General features: G+C 43.2%; 1 protein-coding gene across 1 annotated transcript in view; it reads right to left on the bottom strand.

Moving 5' to 3' along the window:
- The window catches only part of LOC134340873 (V-set and immunoglobulin domain-containing protein 10-like 2), a 119,820-nt gene that overhangs the window by 83,892 nt on the left and 16,332 nt on the right, over nucleotides 1–19,596 (bottom strand). Inside the window, exon 3 of the mRNA XM_063038445.1 lies at nucleotides 14,605–14,734. Coding sequence (XP_062894515.1) covers nucleotides 14,605–14,734 — 130 coding nt within the window. The remainder of the gene's footprint in view (nucleotides 1–14,604; nucleotides 14,735–19,596) is intronic.

Below are 19,596 nucleotides of genomic sequence, written 5' to 3'. Positions count from 1 at the left end.
GTACTGCTGGTGAGACAGGGCACACCCAGGAGTTGTCAATGGAGGATTGTGGCACATAGTAGACAATTATCTGTGAGAACTAACAGCCCTCCCGGTTTCGACACATGTCCCAGAAAGCTTCTGAGGAGGATTTTGCAGGGTCACCTGGACTCGGAGCTGCTATTTCGTGCTTAAGTTAGTGGTGGGTGATTCTTTCTCTGTTTAAATGCAGCAGTAACATGCTCTGAATGTGGAATGAAAGAAAAAGTTCCTGAGGGTGAACAATATCATCAAATGCTGGGGCAAGACACAGAATCAAGAAACACAGCCATGGGGAGATGAGAATGAGGAAAGCGATATTGTTGCTGGTGTTCAAGCCAGCAACACGTGAAAGGATGATGCATCCACAGATCACATCTCAAGTGGCTCACTCCTGCTTTTCTTTCTTGTGTTCTTATGTTCTCAGCTAAGATTACAGAGAATGTTCACAGAGGCTTATCACTGGGGTATCTCTCTAGTTATACCTGAGGATGCATGGCATGGCACAGAGCAGGGCATGGGGGCTTTTTCAACTTGGATGATGAAACTATTTTGCTTAATGGGACTAGATCAGGTATCAATAATGTAAAACAATCAGCTCAATTATTGATGCGAGCAACTTAGAACCTTACACAGGTTCCAGTTTGAATTAGAAACTCAATATGTAACAAATGCCATCTACTTTGTGAATTATTCAGTACAAAAGTCTATCACATGAAATATATCAAGCCTCTATCCTTTAACAGTCTCGGTTTACGCTCTTGATATCACTCCTGTGTAACTGGCATTGTCCAAATTCTTCTAATGCTTCTTCCAAATCTTCTGATCAAACAGCACATCATGAAATGTTCGAATTCAGTAAATAGATTTCAGACAACTGTACCTGCAAAATATCTACATCAGGAAGAAAACTATTTTTTTTTTGTTGTGTACAGCATATAGTTCCATTTGCAACTTCTCTGAGATTGAACAAACCTGCAATAAGTCAGAGATGGCACCCAGACCATAGTTCATTGGCTGGTGGCATTGTGTCCTGAAATGAACATATGGTGCAAGAGAAAATAAAGCCAGCTACCTTGATTTTCAAAGCCAACATCACTCCCAAATAGCGTGGTGAGCCAACACTGGCTGAGTCATTTCAATAAGATGCCTCAACAACATGTTGACTGATCTAACCACATTAATTCAACATTTAAAAGGGTTGGAGACTTAAAAGGGACAATGGAGAAATGGAGACCTAGGAGATTGTAGGTGCTGGACTCTGGAGCAACAATCTGCAGAAGAACTCAGTGAGTCGAGCATAATCGATGGGGGGACAGGAATTGTTGATGTTTTGAGTTGAAATCCTGTGAAGGTACAATCAGCGGCTTCTTTATTAGCAGAACCTAGTGTGGTCTTTTGCCCATCCACTTCAAGGTTCAACATGCTGTGCATTCAGAGATGCCTTTCTGCACACCACTGTTGTAACGTGGTTACCTGAGCTACTGTCACCTTCCTATCAACTTGAAGGCCATTCTTCTCTGACCTCTCTTTATAACAAGCTGCTTTCGTCTACAGAACTGCCACTCACTGGATTTTTTTTTTATTTTTGCACTATTCTTTGTAAGCTCTAGAACAGGGGTTCTCAATGTTTTTTTTAACACCATGGACTCCAGCCTGGGAACTCCTGCTCTAGAGACTGTTGTGCATGAAAATCCCAGAAGATCAGCAGTTTCTGAGACACTCAAACCACCCCATCTGGCGCCAGCCATCATTCCATGGTCAAAGTCACTCAGATCACATTTCTTCCCCATTCTGAACAACAACTGAACCTCTTGACCATGTCTGCAAACTTTTATGCATTGAGTTGCTGCCACGGGAGTTCAAGTTGAAGTTCAAGTTTAATTGTCATTCAACCATACACGTGTATACAGCCCAACAAAACATTGTTCCTCTGGGACCAAGGTGCAAAACACAGAACATATAGTCACACACAGCACACACCACACAGCACGTGGCACATAACACATAGCGCACATAGCACATATAGTTACGATAGCTGAAAAACATACAGTCACACACAAAATAATATAGCCCAAGTCCCAGAGTGGCATGGTCTAAAAATTGATGGTGCATGGGATGTTGTCCTGGAGCCATGTTTCTGCAAGAACAAGAATGCAGCAGTTCCTCATCACGTGCTAGTGAGCCACTGATGAACACAATCCAAATTATCTTCCGCTGAGCAAAAACTGGAGAGCAGCACAAATGGGAGGGGCACACTGTCAAGCCAGCACAGACCCCAGCAAGCCTGCTGCACTTCTGCTCTCTCACTCTCACACCACCTCCAGCAGCTCCTCCCCTAGGTAGCTGCAACAGGTGATGCCATGGCATGAGGGCCTAGTCCATGCAACTGCCCCGCCATCGGTCTCACCAATGAACCGATTGTAAGGGGTTTCTTCGTTTATGTTACTGCTAAGGCTAATAAAATGGCTTCTTTGTTATGTTAACTGCCGAGAAAGTGCTTCTCTCTCGCAGCTTGTTTGGGTTATAATTACTGATAAGAGAATCGTATTCATTTGCTAACCAATTGGGATAGATCTTCTTTCTTGTGTGTCTGTAAACTATTGTTTTCGCGGGCTTTGGGGGAGAAGGAGCGATGGGGACAGAGAGAGAAGACGTGATGCTGTAAGCTGGTCGATGGAACGGACCCCGAGCAGGAGTCCGAGGCCCAGGGTCTTCAGCGAGGAGAGGAGACGAAGACAGACTCATGTGGTGCGTCCGGTCGACCACTGTGGTTGGTCCCAGGCGGTGGGTCGAGTAGGTCAGAGGGGATCGAATGGTGGAAAGAAGACCCCGTTAATTGAGCTCCAGCAGTTGTACATGAAGTGGTTGAACTTTGATAAGTTTGGCGCCTTTTACTTTCCTTTTATATTGTATCTCTACTAATTACATAGTTCCAGTAAGATCTATAAAGTGTAATCATTTACTGTAATCACATATGGTGTATTGTCAGTTATTTGGCAGGGTGGGGTACATCACACAGCATCCACACAAACTTGATTACCCAGGTTGGCCGGGCCAAAGGCTGTTCCCCCTAGACAGACGCGAGCTGAGTGAGCCTGAGGCTTACCAGGGGGCTACACAATGAACTGGACTTGCAGTATTCTACATTGCCGATGTCCAATAGGGTCTTGCGATCACAAGAAAAACACCTAAGGCAATCATTTGCACCATTTGTTAGACCACACATTGCCTCCGTGCACCACATCTGACGCCAAGCTCAGAGAAAGTCACAGAGGTGTTAAGACAGTACGTTTTTTTGCCCTCTATTCTTAGTTATAAACTATGCAAATATAATGGATGCATCAGGTAGAACTGAAGGATAGAAGGTGTCAAGTGATTAAACCTCCAGAACTACTTGCAAACTACATTGGCAACACTAGGAATGGGGCCCAGATCGGTTAGTGAAGATAGAGGTCAGTTGTGCCTTTCGTAAATGCTTGCTGAGAATGAATGGACCACTTCTATTCCAATCACCACCTTACATAGACAGCCCTGGAGTCAATTCAGAGGTACATTCCAGGCACAGACCATTTCCACTCTCCCACCTTAGTAACTGCATCCATTAGAGATTACGTCCGTTTATACACAAGGATCATAAGAAGAAGAAGAAAAATAGCCCTTAACTTGGCAGGGGAGCTATCAGGGCACCGTCATGACGACGTTTCTGTAACAGGCTATTCTTGTTTTTACGAGGCCGAGTTGCTAGCTTGACGCTCAACCCGACTTGGATTCGAACTCGGGAACCTTCGCTCTGGAGTCACTGATATTATTGCGCCACCAAGCAGGACAAGGATCATAAGGAAATCTTATAAATAAGTGGTTTCACCTGGGCTAGTAACTATTTCTGAATGGAACTCAATCCAATGGGAAATTGGCCTCAAAATGGATGATTCACCTAATGGCATCTGATGTTTGCTTGCTTGCAAGTACTGCCGAACACTTGCAGGAAAACTACTGACACAGGAGTTGGTAATGAGGCCTCAGTTACAAATGAGTTGCACTCTGACCATGTTTCCTTACACAAGATATCAGCCAGCCTCAGATTTCAATGGTCTGGATTAAGGAAATCTCATCATTAGGTGCCTCTTCACCGTCCACAGTCTTTTTTTAAAATTTACATCAGAGATATTTGGATCTTTGCCCCTTTGATCATCCCACACTTCACACATACTCCTCATTGGTTTCCTCTGCAAAAGAGAGGGGACATGTTCTTTCAGAGCTCTACAATACATGCACAGTTCTTTACAGATTTTGGATGTATCTGGGCATTTTCTTTCTGTGATATTGTTCCAGCTGACATTTACACTTGAATTCCAGAATGTTGGCTTTGAAATTATTGTCCTAGGTGAAACAATTTTACTCATGAGCAACAGACTGAAACATAAGAACATCACATCTGCAGGAAAATGGCTTACCTTGGCAAAATTGCTTTTCCTGGTTATTTTGCAGAACTTTGTATTAAAGATGTAAAGCACATTTGGGACACTGCTGTGAAGATCTGAACTCTCTGCCAAGACTATTTGTATTGGCTGTTTTAAGCAAAAGTATGAATCAGTGTGGAGAGCGCAGGATAGTGGATATGATAGTATTTGGCAGTGGGATTCTGCTGCATGAGATGTTCAAAGGGTTCAGGACAATGAACTCCAGATGTCAGGCCAAATCAAAACTGTCAACCTGGCATCTCGTGAAAGGCCAGCGAACAGTATCAGCCTACAATTATCAATCAACTTACAAAGAAAATTCATCACAACGTGCTAATAGCTAACAACCAGCTTTTAATCTGTAGCTTTTTAGATTACATCAAATCAACTAATCAAGTGCTCATCCAGGTCATATGTAATGCTTTGAGTCTTTCTGCCTCCATCACCACTTTAGGCAATGATGTCCACCATCCGGTGGTGGACAAGGTTGGAAGAAGAGGCAGAAGCTTCTCTTCACCCGCTATATAATCTCTTCCTTTTATTTCTCTTAAATACTGGGAGTTTGAAACAAATTAGTATTCAAAATGATTTGGGTATTTTGTTGCATGAATCATCATATCACCAGAAATTAAGAAAGTCTTTACTGCAAGATAATTTGAGTATGAGAGTAATGATATCTCATATCTCAAAGGATCAGGTGAGGCCACACTTTATTCCCAAGAAAGCAATCCCACCCTAGCCATTATTTCCTCAAAATGCCAGGCAACATTCCAGTACCCCTCATGTATTCACTGCTGCAGTGATGGTCGGTAACAGAGTGGGTAACGGGTGGGCAGGATTTGGTGCAGAATAAGGGACAAGTTGGATGCTCATGCCTGAGCTTGTGGATAGCAAAATTTGGGAAAACCGCTGAGACACTATGAGTAATCGAGTCTTGAGACAAAGAAAGGGTAATTGATCTTTTTCGTGTTGAAGCCGTAGAGAAGGTCGGGTGGAAAGAGAAGGCATCTATAGATTTGCCTCACAATGACTAGACATAATGGTTTAAACAAAGTGAGAACATTTTCATTATATGCCATTGGAGAAGGGTAACGAGGTCATTCATCTTCTAGGACGTGAATTTGTCAAAGAAGGCAAGGAGAGTCAATGCACTGGAGAACATCTTGCGATTTTGATTTTTCATTGTGTGTGCTATGTAAAGGTTGGCAATTAGATTAGAGAGACTGAAATGTAATTTATACAAGTGATGATTACAGAGATGGCAGAAGAAAACATGTTCAGAATCTTCAATAGAAAAGGGAGGTAAACTTCTACCTTAGTTATAACAGGAGTACCTCAGTGAAAGCTCCCCAAAATGAAATAATGATTGTGATGCCTCATCAGAGATTGCAGAGCTAATGTTAATACTCTTCATACTTCTACCATCAGGCAGGAGGTACAGAAGCCTTAGATCTCACAACACCAGGTTCGGGAACAGTTATTACCCATCAACCATAAGGCTTCTGAACTGATGTGGATAACTTCACAACTACTCTGAACTGATTTTATGATCTTGTCAAGGAATGTAGAGGAGGCTTGTACTAATAGCAGAACAGCGGAGACATTTCAGAGGTAAACAAAGGCTTTATTAATAGACAGCAAAATAACAAACCACGAGAAGCCACAAAACGAGAGAGAACAGATACTAGACACAACAGGCAACAAGGTAACTGAAGGCTGGGAGCAACTGGTTGAAGCTGGTTGGTTCGGTGAGTGAACAAGTACTGTGGATGAGAGTTGGGTTTAAATAGGCTGCAGGTGGTGAGTTAGAAACAAGTAGCAGGTGACTCTTGTTAGCTGGGTGGAGATGGGGAGGTGCTGCCTATTTAGGCCTGACAGATCTATAGACTCACTTTTCAAGGGCCTGAGTTGTAAAATGTTCCCATTATTATTTTTATTTGCCCAGTTTGTCTTGTTTTGCATTTGGTGTGTGTCAGTCTTTCTGTTTGTGTATAATTGTTCTCCCAATTTTGCCATTCACAAACTCAGAGCAACAGACACAGCAATGATTATCCAACTTGTCCTTTATTCTGCACCACTTCCTACAGGTTCCCCTCCAAGAAACATGCTGTCCTGACTTGGAAATATGAGGCCATTTCTTCATCATCACTGGGTCTAAATCCTGGAGCTCGCTCCCAACAGCCCCATGGGAGTACCTTCACTATTAGTCCTGAAAAGGTTGAAGAAGGCAACTCAGCCCCACCTTCTCAAGTGTAATGTGGGATGAGCAAAAAATGCTGCACACTCACATCTGAAAAAGTGAATCAATTGTTTCTGTCAATCAGCGTGGCATATCTGACACACGCTGGCAGCTATCACCCCTAGACAACCCCACACAGACCCTTGTGACTGCTCCACCACACTCTAGTATCATGGCTGATCATACAGACAAATACCATTTTCCTTCACTAACCCCAATCCCATGATTCTCAAAATATCCAGATCTTTATCAATTTCTGTCCTGGATAAACTCACTAACCATGCCTCCACAGCTCCTTGGTATAGAGAAGTCCAAAGATTAACACTATTTTCCCTGAAAAAAAATTCTGCTCATCTCTAACCTCAATGTCTGATTTCTATTTAGAATTTGTAACCCTTAGTTCTATACAGCCCCAGATAGGGCATAAAATAACTCCCTGTCTACCCTCTAACACCCATCAGAGTTTTGTCCATTATTTATTTATTTGTTTGTTGGTTAATTTTAATTAATTAATTCATACTTTTTTAAAATTGTAACTCATAGTAGACTTTTATGTCACGCACTGTACTGCAGCCACAGAACAGCAGATTTCACAACATATATCAGTGATAATAAGCCTTATTCTGATTCTAGATCAAAGTGTTGCATTGCAATCACCTTCTACAGTTTGGAGAGCATTGTCCCAATCTGCTTAACCTTTCCTTATATAGTCCTCCCACCTTAGGGATCAATCTCGTAGTGTGCACTGTGGTCAGTGTTAATTCCTTAATCCCGTTTGATTGAGGGATTATAACATGGAGTGCAGATTTAATCTGGAATTTCAACTAAACTAAGAACGCACAGGAAGAGATCATGGTCATAGTCATGATCAGAAATTGGATAATAAGTGATTGATTATGCAGTAATTCACCATCCAATAAATTTGCATCCAAAACCTTGCATTTTTTAAGTTTATTCGCTGGCAATACTGGCATTTATTGTCTCTGTCTCTACTTGCCCCTAAATCAACTATCAAAGTTTTGGTCAACTATCAACAGTCTGTCCTCTCCTACCAGATTCCCCCTTCTCCATCCCTGTATCTTTTTCACCAATCAACTTCCCAGCTCTTTACTTCACCCCCACCCCCTCCTGGTTCTACCTATCACCTTGTGTTTCTTCCTCCCCCCCCCCACCACCTTCTAACTCTTGACTCCTCATCTTTTTTTCTCCAGCCCTGCTGAAGGACCTCGGCCCAAAACATTGACTGTTTACTCTTTTCCATAGATTCTGCCTGGCCTGATGAATTCCTCCAGCATTTTGTGTGAGTTACAACATTTTGGTCAGTCTGTTGGGTCACGTAGAGAACTGGACAGGTGAAGCCAACAACTTCTTTCCCTGAACTAAGTTTGTGAACAGGTGGCCATTTTTATTAACATAGTTCCAGGGATCAGCTTTGCATTTCCCAGTCCAGATTAACTTAATAACTTTGAGCTTCAATTCCCCAGTGGCTGTGGTGGGATTCGAACTCATGGTCTGCACCAGTGGCACAGGGTACTGACTGTTCAACCAGTAACCACCATTATGCAGTCCTAAATTTTGCTCAGTTTTGTACTGCCAGATGGCTTGGTTAAGAAGTACAAATGTGTAGATATCAGTTTAAAAATGGGATCAGGAATGATTCCCTTTTGTTATTTAGCCCATATTCACTGTCAAGACATGCACAGTTTGAGGATAAAGGGGAAGCCTTTTAGGACCGAGATTAGGAAAAACTTCTTCACACAGAGAGTGGTGAATCTGTGGAATTCTCTGCCACAGGAAACAGTTGAGGCCAGTTCATTGGCTATATTTAAGAGGGAATTAGATATGGCCCTTGTGGCTACAGGGATCAGGGGGTATGGAGGGAAGGCTGGTGCAGGGTTCTGAGTTGGATGATCAGCCATGATCATAATAAATGGCGATGCAGGCTCGAAGGGCCGAATGGTCTACTCTTGCACCTATTTTCTATGTTTCTATGTTTCTATGCACGATGAATGGACTCATTGAGAACACTGTCAACTCTGAATCAGAAAGCTGTGAGCTCACCACTGTCTTCAGAGGTCCAAGCACATAATCTGGGTTGGCACCTTGGTATTACTATTGGTATTGATTTATTTTTATCACATGCACGAAGATACATTGAAAAGATTTTGTCTATATGGCCTCCAAACAGATCAGAGGTACATCAAGACAGTAAAAACAAAAATAGAAAGCAGAATACAGTGTTGCAGTTACAGAGAACGTGAAGTGCAGGGAGACAAATAAAGTATAAGAGGCAAGACAAGATGGATTAGGAGATCAAGTGTTCATCAGTGCATGAGAGGTCTGTTTAAGAGTTTAACAATGCGTTCAGTGCAGTTGAGGGAGTAGTACAGAGATGTATGTTACCACTTCTTTATGGACTGAGTACCTTCTTCTCCTTAAACAGTTCTTGAATATCATGGATGATTTCCTTCCACTCCCATTTTAAAGATTCTGAGATGCTAATATTGTTACCGTGGGAAACTCAGGCTGCAATGAACTCTTCAGGCCTGTGCAGGGCGCCAGAGAGCATTAGGCTCTAAGAGCACCTGAATTGGTTAATTGTTGTTCAATGACAGTCAAAATCATTTAGAGTCCCTTGTGTTTTTTTTTTGAGTGACTCATTGTTTGTAATGCGGTGTTCTGGTGCTTTCTGTTTCAACTTGTTAAGTTTATTTTGATAGGCTGAGGGATTCTATGTTACTTGTATTATTTAAGCGGACTCCTCATTAGCACTAATCGCGGGGCCCTAGTTTTGAGAATGTTACTTCTCATGGTGTCGCCCGGCTGAGCCACCAATGTTCTGTTGGAATTCTGAAGAATAAACTTTGGTCACCATCTCTACATAGGAGCCTATCTGTTCTCCGCACTTGGGTTCCAACGTTTCCAGCGTGCTTCGTGACAGAGATCATTCCCACTAATGCAGCATGAGATACCTGACATGGCAGGTAGACAATTACTGAGGTTCAAGTGGCCTTGGTTCTTGTGTTTAGGTTGAACAGTTTACTAATAGTTCTGAGGATTAGCTCTATTCCCATGAGATGTTGTTGGAGTTAAGGAGTATTGTTGCTACAGAGAATGTTTAGGCAGTAACACAAGCATCAATCTTCACAGCGAATAGCTCTGCGGTAGACCCATTAGCTATTATCATGGCTCACATTTGTCCAAGAACAAACAGAAATCGGGACAAATTTTAGTGGGCAGTAGAGTTTAGAGGGCATTTTTGGAGTTAGGTGCTTAGGGTGAGGTTGAAAATGGCCTCATACACTGGCCAACCCTGCCTCTGGTAATTTTCTTCGGATTATTGCTTGGTGAAGGTCACGTTCACTGTGAATCTGGATGGACAGAATCCACACTGAGGTTGAAGAAGCCGCTCTCAGCCACTGGGGTCAGGCAGGAGGGAGAACACTGCTGGACAGCAGGGAGCGAACATCCCCCATGGCTCCCACAATCCAACTTGTCAATTTTCCTTAAAATAGTCAAATTTATGACATATCTGAGGTCTCCTGGAATATTCTCCCTTTCCCTGATGTGGACATCTTGTGTCTGGAGCTTTTCATTGGTGAAGTTTAGGACTTCATCAGAGATCCTGAGGCTATCCTTAACCTGGGATATGCCGATTTTGACCTCGAGGTCAGGATTGCTGCAGTGAGATGGAGTCAGGGACAATTATGTCAAACAGTGAGAAAGCCTTTGACGTGTTCCAACTTGTGGACAGCAACTATGCCATTGCCCCTGATGAGTTCACCCCCCATTCCTGGGTTTCACTGGGGTGAGGGCTTGGGTGTTAGCATGAAGAACATCTTTTACACTGTAGAATTTGTACATGTTATGACAATCAATCAGTTGCTGAAGTCCTATTTTCTCACCATCTCCCCGTCTCTCTCCAACTGCCCTTTCGATCCTGGGCAGAAGCTGGATCTCTCCAATCCTGTTTGTTCTAAACCAGGAACACCTAAAGATTTGGGGTTAATTAGTTCCTCAATCGCTTGGTCACTCTACTCAAACCAGTCATAATTCTAGGTAGGGAAGCCAAGGTGCCACAAATACACCCAATGTTGGAAAATGCATGGCCATGCACTTAGCTAGTAGAAATAAATGTGCAGACTATTTTCTAAATGGGGAGAAAATCCAAAAATCTGAGATGCAAGGAGACTTGGGAGTCTTATGCAGAACACACTTAAGGTTAACTTGCAGGTAGAGGTGAGGAAGGCGAATGTAATGTTAGCAGTTATTTCAAGAGGTCTAGAATACAAGACCAAGGATATGATGCTGAGGCTTTATAAGGCACCAGTGAGGCCTCGCCTTGAGTATTTTGAACAGTTTTGGGCTCCTTATCTTAGAAAAGATTCCTAGCCTTGGAGAGGATTCAGAAGAGGTTCACAAGGATGGTTCCAGGAATGAAAGGGTTATCATATGAGAAATGTTTGATGGCTCTGGGTCTGTACTCACCGGAATTTAGAAGGATGAGGGAGGATCTCATTGAAACTTTTTGAATGTTGTAAGGCCTAGACAGAGTAGGTGTGGAAAAGGATGTTTCCCATGGTGGGGGAGTCTAGGACAAGAGGGCACAGCCTCAGGATAGAGGGGTGTCCATTTATAACAGAGATGCAGAGAAATTTCTTTAGCCAGAGGGTAGTGAATTTGTGTAATTTATTGCCACATGCAGCTGTGGAAGTCAGGTCATTGGGGGTATTAAATTGCTGAGATTGACAGGTTCTTGATTGGACACGGCATCAAAGGTTACGGGGAGAAGGTCGGGGAGTGAGACTGAGGAGCGGAAGAAAAAGAATCTGCCATGATGAAATGGCGGAGCAGACACAACGGGCCATATGGCCTAATTCTACTCCTATGTCTTTTGGTCTTATAAAGCTTCTTAGGTTACACTCATAGTGGACCTGAGTGCAACCTGTGATCTGTGGATAGTCTCCAGCTTCTATGGACTAGAAGCAGACAGATTGTGAGTTGCTGTCAGAGAATAGTGGCCTTTTTGGGGGCCTTGGGAACTGCAACATTAAATTTAGATTTAGATTTCTTTATTTATCACACGTACATCAAAACATACAGTGAAATGTGTCGTTCGAGTCAACAACCAACACAATCTCAGGATGTGCTGGGGGCAGCCCGCAAATGTCACTATATATTCCAGCGTGGATGTAGCATATCTACAATGTTCAGCAGAACAACATGAAGCCAACATACAATGAAGCATCAGAACGCATCCCTTTGCCACCACCCCCCGCCCCACCTACACACACGCATGTCGCTTTCCTGAAATGTTGGAGCAGCCTGTATCATCCACAGATCACACGGTGAAACCTGCCCCCTAAGGCACGTAAAGAGGATCACCCAGACCAGCACTGGAAACCAGGTCCATTCAAATCCCCTGAGTTACTCAGTTACTGGTTCTCCATCAAGATCCCTACCATTGACAGCTGAACTTAGTCAAAATCTCCCTTCCATTCCCGAGTGTACTAGACTGGCATATGCAATGCTTGTGTTCATCTACCTTTGGGTAGCCGTACCAGAGATTGCAAGCAGAGGTGGGCTAGGAGAAGGAAAAAGAGTAACAGTGACAGCATTCTGAGCAACACAGTGCATAGTTCAGGCTTTCTCTCTGAGTTACTACAATGTAAAGGTCTTGTAGACTTGCCAAGCTGCAGTTATGTTTTACTTTCAAGACTTGAACTAGATCTAGAGAGAAGACCACAGTGGGTACAGGTGTCAAACAAGAGAAAGTCTGTAGATGCTGGAAATCCTAGCAACACACACAAAATGCTGGAGGAACTCAGCAGGCCAGGCAGCATCCACGGAAAAAAGTACAGTTGAGGTTTAGGGCCGAAACCCTTCATCCGCCAGAACAAGCGGGATCTCCCAGTGGCCACCCATTTTAATTCCACTTCCCATTCCCACTCTGATACGTCCATCCGTGGTCTCCTCCACTGTCGGGATAAGGCCACACTTAGGTTGGAGGAACAACACCTTATATTCCATTTGGATAGCTTCCAACCTGATGGCATGAACATCAATTTCTCATAACTTCCGGTAACGCCTCCATCCCCCACCCCCTTCACCATTTCCCATCCCCTTGACCCTCTCTCATATTACCTCCTTACCTGCCCATCACCTCCATCTGGTGCTCCTCCCACACCCCCCTTCTCCTTTCTTCCATGGCCTTCTGTCTCTTCCGCCAATCAACTTCCTAGCTCTTTATTTCATCCCTCCCCCTCCAGTTTCACCTATCACCTGGCATCTCTCTCTCCCCTCCATCCACCTTTCAAATCTACTCGTCAGCTTTATTTTTTCCAGTCCTGCTGAAGGGTTTTGGCCCAAAATGTTGATGGTACTTTTTTCCATCGATGCTGCCTGGCCTGCTGATTTCCTCCAGCATTTTGTGGGCAGAGGTGTATTGGTTCTAACCAGAACAGATTTATTACATGAAGTTGTGTCCAATACAAAATTAACAATAATTCACAAAGTCATTGTCTCCTCCAGCACACCATGTTGATTTTAATACATATATTTGCTTTGACAACGACGATGCTGAAACACAAAGACATATTAGAAATGCTTTCATGGGCTTCAAGGAACAAAATGTTGGAGGAATTCAGTGGGTCAGGCAGCATCTGTGGAGGGAAATGGACAGTGCAGAGGAAGAGCATCTCCCTCCACAGATGCTTCTCAACCTGCTGAGTTCCTCCAGATTCCGGCATCTGCAGGCTCTTGTCTCTAAGCTTTCATAGGTTTGTTCATTTAAAATATTTCATGACTTGCTTAAGCAGCTTCTCACAGCTGGCTTGGCCAGATCATTGAAACCAGGCCTCCCTGATGTGGTTGCCAGAAATTTACAGCTGCCGTAGTAAGAGCCGAAATGCAGAGGTGCCTGCAAGATGTTGTTTACCAAGAATACCTGATTCCCGGGCTCAGCTACATTTTACTCTGGGCAGCTGTTGCCAGCAGATTGCCTGTTTCAATTAACACAGTGGGTGCATTTCCCCATCTTAACAAAAGGGGCACCAGAACCCACACTTCCCACTGAATACTCTGTCGGTGGGTCAAAACACATCCAAAATCTGATGGTAAATCTCAGTTAGTCAGGCATTATCTGTGGGGAGGCAAGCAGAGTTAATGCTTCAGCATTGATGACCTTTCATCCGAGGACCTGGATGAAGGGCAGCACAGTAGCACACCGAGGACAGCCGCTGCCTCACAGCGCCAGAGTCCCAGGTTCGATCCTGGCGTCGGTGCTGTCTGGGAAGTTTGCACATCCACCCTGTGACCACGTTGGTTTCCTCTGGGTGCTCGAATTTCCAATTGATGAGGATGTGGGGAGAATAAACATAGATTAAGATTGGACCAGTATACTGTATATTTATGGATAGTTGTCAGCATGGACTGTTTCCATTCCATATCTCTGGCAATGAAACACTGATTCAGTTTCTCTCTCCGCAGATGCTGCCTGTCTTATTGAGTGTTTCCAGCATCATTGCTCCACCTGTGAGTTTGGGTTCTGGAGGTGGGCTTGAACCCATTGATTGCCTGGTCAATGTGGTCAGCTGGACCAGGGTCAACACTTAGAGCAGATATATTGCAATGTGAACCATGACTCGCGATCTGCCTGAGGTTCCTGCAACCACAGCACACAGCCTTGACAGTGGGTAATTATTGCCCTCCCATGCAGGACTTGGTGTAATTACTGCCCACTCACACAGGACAGCTCGATTCACATTCTCAGGCTGCACACTGGGCTTTGAACTGATGTATTCTGGGTACTTATGTAGCAACCTAACCATTGCCCTGCATACCTTAAGCCACATTACTTTCTATTCTGTCACACTCTCTTCTCACCTATCCTCTCCTGGAAGCAATCAGTCCCTAAGCCAAGGAGGTCTGTCAGGCTCTGACACACCAGCCACTCAAAAGCCTTGTGCCCGAGCTCTACACTGTCCTTGGTAGAAGCTAGCTGCGTATACGTTAGCTGCAACATTTCACATTGCAAGGACTGATGCCAGGTGACATGCATAGATATTCTTCCAATTCTCCAAGTTCAACCTACTGTAAATCTAAACATATTCAAAATTGCCTGCATTTAAGCTCAGGCGTAACCTTGGCCACCCTCTCCTTGCTCCCACTCCAGCCAACACGTACCCCTCAGCAGCTCCTAGCCTAGCAACACTTGGATTTTATAATTCCCATCCTTGTTTATATCTTTCCAGAACTCACTTATTTTTAGAACTGGTACCACATCCCTTTTACATCTAACGTAAAGTATGTGTTCCCACTGACTTTTTAATTGTAACAAAGTTCTTTGGAGCACATGCAGATTGACACACCTGAGGCATAAAGAACGTAAACAAACTAGGTGTCAATTGAGCAGATATGGTGGAGGATTGAATTTTATGAAATGAGTAAGAAAGGTTTTCCAGATAGACATATTGAAGAACTGTGGGAGACTATATTTGAACTCTAATGACAAAATGAGTAATTGATTAATTTTGTCTGAGAGTTAATAAATAGTGATTTAATAAGATATTGTTTCACGTACAAACTGAAAATAATTGAATTTTGTTTACACAGAATTTTGGATCTGAATAAAGAAAACTACAAAGATGTGAGGCTTTAGTTGGCAATGGTGGATTAATCAACCACATTGAAAAAATGAAACAAGAAATATCTCAAATTTGAAGAATTGTACCTACTTATACCAGAGAAGTTAAAGATAACAATACACCAATGGAACAGGTGTGTAATGTTTACAAAAAAAACAGTAAACTGCAGATTAGGAATGTTTCAGAATTCACCGACGGAGACCAGGGCATTGATAAGCAAATGGAAAGTAGAATGGAAGAACAGATTAGGCAGAAATAGAAGGTGTAAAATCTCTTATATACATGCAAAAAGATAAAGAACTAGTAACATGGATCCCAAATAGACTGAGCCAGGAGAATTGTAATGAGGAAAAAGGAAATGACAAAGAAGGTAAAATAATGTTGCAAAAACCAGTCTGCCAGAGGAACTCAGTGAGTTGAGCAGCATCTGTGGAGGGAAAGGAATTGTCCACATTTTGGGTCAAAACCCTACATCTGGCCAATCTTGGAGTAGGGTTTCAACCTGAAACATCAATAATTTCTTCCACGCCTCTCCCAACCACCACCCTCCACATTTCAGATGCTGCACGACCCACTGAATTCCTTTAGCAGATTGATCGTTGCACCAGATTCCAGCATCAGCAATTTCTTGTGTCACTAATTTTTCATGTTTGATTTCATGGAAGAAGGTACAGAAATTGTCCTGAAACTATTGGAGAACAAGTCCATAGTGAATGATGAGTTTAAAGAAATTAAGATTGGTAAAGAACTAGTATTGGAGAGGTTAGTGGGAATAAACAAATTAGTGGGAAAAAGCCAATAAATCTCCAAGATCTAATGACCTGCATCATAGAGTTTTGAAGAAGGTTCCCCAGACGTTCGCCATCTCCCAAACTTTCATAGGTTATTACAGGTTGGAAGGATTTTGAGGAGGTCTTCCATAAGGTGTCATAGAAGAGATTATTAAATGAAACTCAAGCACACCTAGATAAACCAATCCTCAATATGTGGGCTGTGTCTACTACTTTTTGTAGGCTTTGGTTCTCCAACTGTTTACAATCTGTATCAATGATTTGATGAGGAAATCAAAGGTGGAATATCCAAGTCTGTTGGTGATATGAGGCTGTGTGGTCTATATGGAGGAGGCAGAAAAAAACTTTGGGAAATATAGACACGCTAAGCAAATGGGCAAAGACGTGACAGACAGAATATAATACAGAAAATATAGTGTATGTCTATATTATCTACTTCCATAGAAAAATAGGAACATCGAGTACTTTACAAATGGTGTGAGCATGAAAGGCGTTGGTGTTCAGAAGGACTTCCTGTGCTTGTCACTGAAGACAAATGGTATGTTGGTTTCTACAGGAGGATTTGAGTGCAAGCATAGAGGCTTTTGTTCCAATTCTATAGGGCCCCATTTGTAATAGAATGTGCAGGTGTGTTTTGCAACCTAAGAATACACTTGCGATAGAGTGAATATGGTGAAAGTTTACCAGTGATAGGTCGCCTGGCAAATCTGTCAGAAAAGGGTAATTAAGCAAACTGGGCACAACTGCAGATCTGACGAACATCTTCATTCTGCTTCTTGTTCTTCTCTTGGATGGTGTGAATCTTTGGAAGTCTTGATCCAATAGGATTGAGGGGGCTCACTGAGAAGAGGAGCATGTACAAGGGGCCAAATATCTTACTCCTGCTTCTCGTTCTTCTGTTGCTATGTTTATTGAAGGACTCTTCAGAGACAGTCTCTGAAACTTCCTACTAACGTCGTTGTCACGCAGAGGGGCATTAGTCATGAGCCACAAACCTTAAAGTGCCAGATCCCTGAAGAAACAATTAGTTCACAACTAATATACACCTTCAATGGTGTTCCTCTTTCCTTAACAAGAAAAAACATAAACTGATTTAATACATTTAAACACTTTGCAAATATTTACTAAAGCAAAACTTTATTTCACACTCATCAATGCTGGTCTGGTGTTAATCCTTTGAACTTTCAAAGTCACCAGATGTTATTGGAATATGATCCACCTCTGCTCTCGGTCCTGTTCTTTTTTTGTATGTGAATGTTTGTTCTTCTTGGACAATTGTCTGATTCACTTCAGGAATGTCTTTATTTCATTATTCTCCCAGATTTGTTGGGGAAAGTTTGTGTTTGACTAATTGAGTGATTTTAGGTTATGAGGAAGTAACAATGAATGCCAATGAGGGCAATATGTCTGATGTAATTAATATATATTGCACAAGGTGTTTGGCAAGGCCCCATACGGAAGCCTGTCAGAGAAGTAGAAGGCCATGATATCCAAGGGGACAAAGTGTTCATCTCAATCCAAAATTGACTGAGCAACAAGAAGCAGAGGATCACTCATAAAATGCTGGAGGAACTCAGCAGGACAGCCAACATCTATAGAAATTAATAAACAGTCAATGCTAAGGGCCGAGACCCTTCTTCAGGACTGAAAAGAAATGGGGAAGATGTCAAGTCAAGTCAAGTCAAGTCAAGTCACTTTTTATTGTCACTTCGACCATAACTGCTGGTACAGTATACAGTAAAAACAAGACAATGTTTTTCAGGACCATGGTGCTACATAGAAACATAGAAACATAGAAAATAGGTGCAGGAGTAGGCCATTCGGCCCTTCGAGCCTGCACCGCCATTTATTATGATCATGGCTGATCATCCCTCAGAACCCCGCCCCAGCCTTCCCTCCATACCCCCTGACCCCTGTAGCCACAAGGGCCATATCTAACTCCCTCTTAAATATAGCCAATGAACTGGCCTCAACAGTTTCCTGTGGCAGAGAATTCCACAGATTCACCACTCTCTGTGTGAAGAAGTTTTTCCTAATCTCGGTCCTAAAAGGCTTCCCCTCTATCCTCAAACTGTGACCCCTCGTTCTGGACTTCCCCAACATCGGGAACAATCTTCCTGCATCTAGCCTGTCCAATCCCTTTAGGATCTTATACGTTTCATAGAAACATAGAAACATAGAAAATAGGTGCAGGAGTAGGCCATTCGGCCCTTCGAGCCTGCACCGCCATTTATTATGATCATGGCTGATCATCCAACTCAGAACCCAGCCTTCCCTCCATACCCCCTGACCCCTGTAGCCACAAGGGCCATATCTAACTTCCTTTTAAACATAGCTAATGAACTGGCCTCAACAGTTTGCTGTGGCAGAGAATTCCACAGATTCACCACTCTCTGTGTGAAGAAGTTTTTCCTAACCTCGGTCCTAAAAGGCTTCCCCTCTATCCTCAAACTGTGACCCCTCGTTCTAGACCTCCCCAACATCGGGAACAATCTTCCCGCATCTAGCCTGTCCAATCCCTTTAGGATCTTATACGTTTCAATCAGATCCCCCCTCAATCTTCTAAATTCCAATGAGTACAAGCCCAGTTCATCCAGTCTTTCTTCATATGAAAGACCTGCCATCCCAGGAATCAATCTGGTGAACCTTCTTTGTACTCCCTCTATGGCAAAGATGTCTTTCCTCAGATTAGGGGACCAAAACTGCACACAATACTCCAGGTGTGGTCTCACCAAGGCCTTGTACAACTGCAGTAGTACCTCCCTGCTCCTGTACTCGAATCCTCTCGCTATAAATGCCAGCATACCGTTCGCCTTTTTCACCGCCTGCTGTACCTGCATGCCCACTTTCAATGACTGGTGTATAACGACACCCAGGTCTCGTTGCACCTCCCCTTTTCCTAATCGGCCACCATTCAGATAATAATCTGTTTTCCTATTTTTGCCACCAAAGTGGATAACTTCACATTTATCCACATTAAATTGCATCTGCCATGAGTTTGCCCACTCACCCAACCTATCCAAGTCACCCTGCATCCTCTTAGCATCCTCCTCACTGCTAACACTGCCACCCAGCTTCGTGTCATCCGCAAACTTGGAGATGCTGCATTTAATTCCCTCATCCAAGTCATTAATATATATTGTAAACAACTGGGGTCCCAGCACTGAGCCTTGCGGTACCCCACTAGTCACCGCCTGCCATTCTGAAAAGGTCCCGTTTATTCCCACTCTTTGCTTCCTGTCTGCTAACCAATTCTCCACCCACACCAATACCTTACCCCCAATACCGTGTGCTTTAAGTTTGCACACTAATCTCCTATGTGGGACCTTGTCAAAAGCCTTTTGAAAATCCAAATATACCACATCCACTGGTTCTCCCCTATCCACTCTACTAGTTACATCCTCAAAAAATTCTATGAGATTCGTCAGACATGATTTTCC

This window comes from Mobula hypostoma, chromosome X2 (genome assembly GCF_963921235.1).
Source record: "Mobula hypostoma chromosome X2, sMobHyp1.1, whole genome shotgun sequence".
Classification (NCBI taxonomy): domain Eukaryota; kingdom Metazoa; phylum Chordata; class Chondrichthyes; order Myliobatiformes; family Myliobatidae; genus Mobula; species Mobula hypostoma.
Note: the sequence above shows the minus strand (reverse complement) of the source record. Positions and strands in the feature narration are given on the sequence as shown.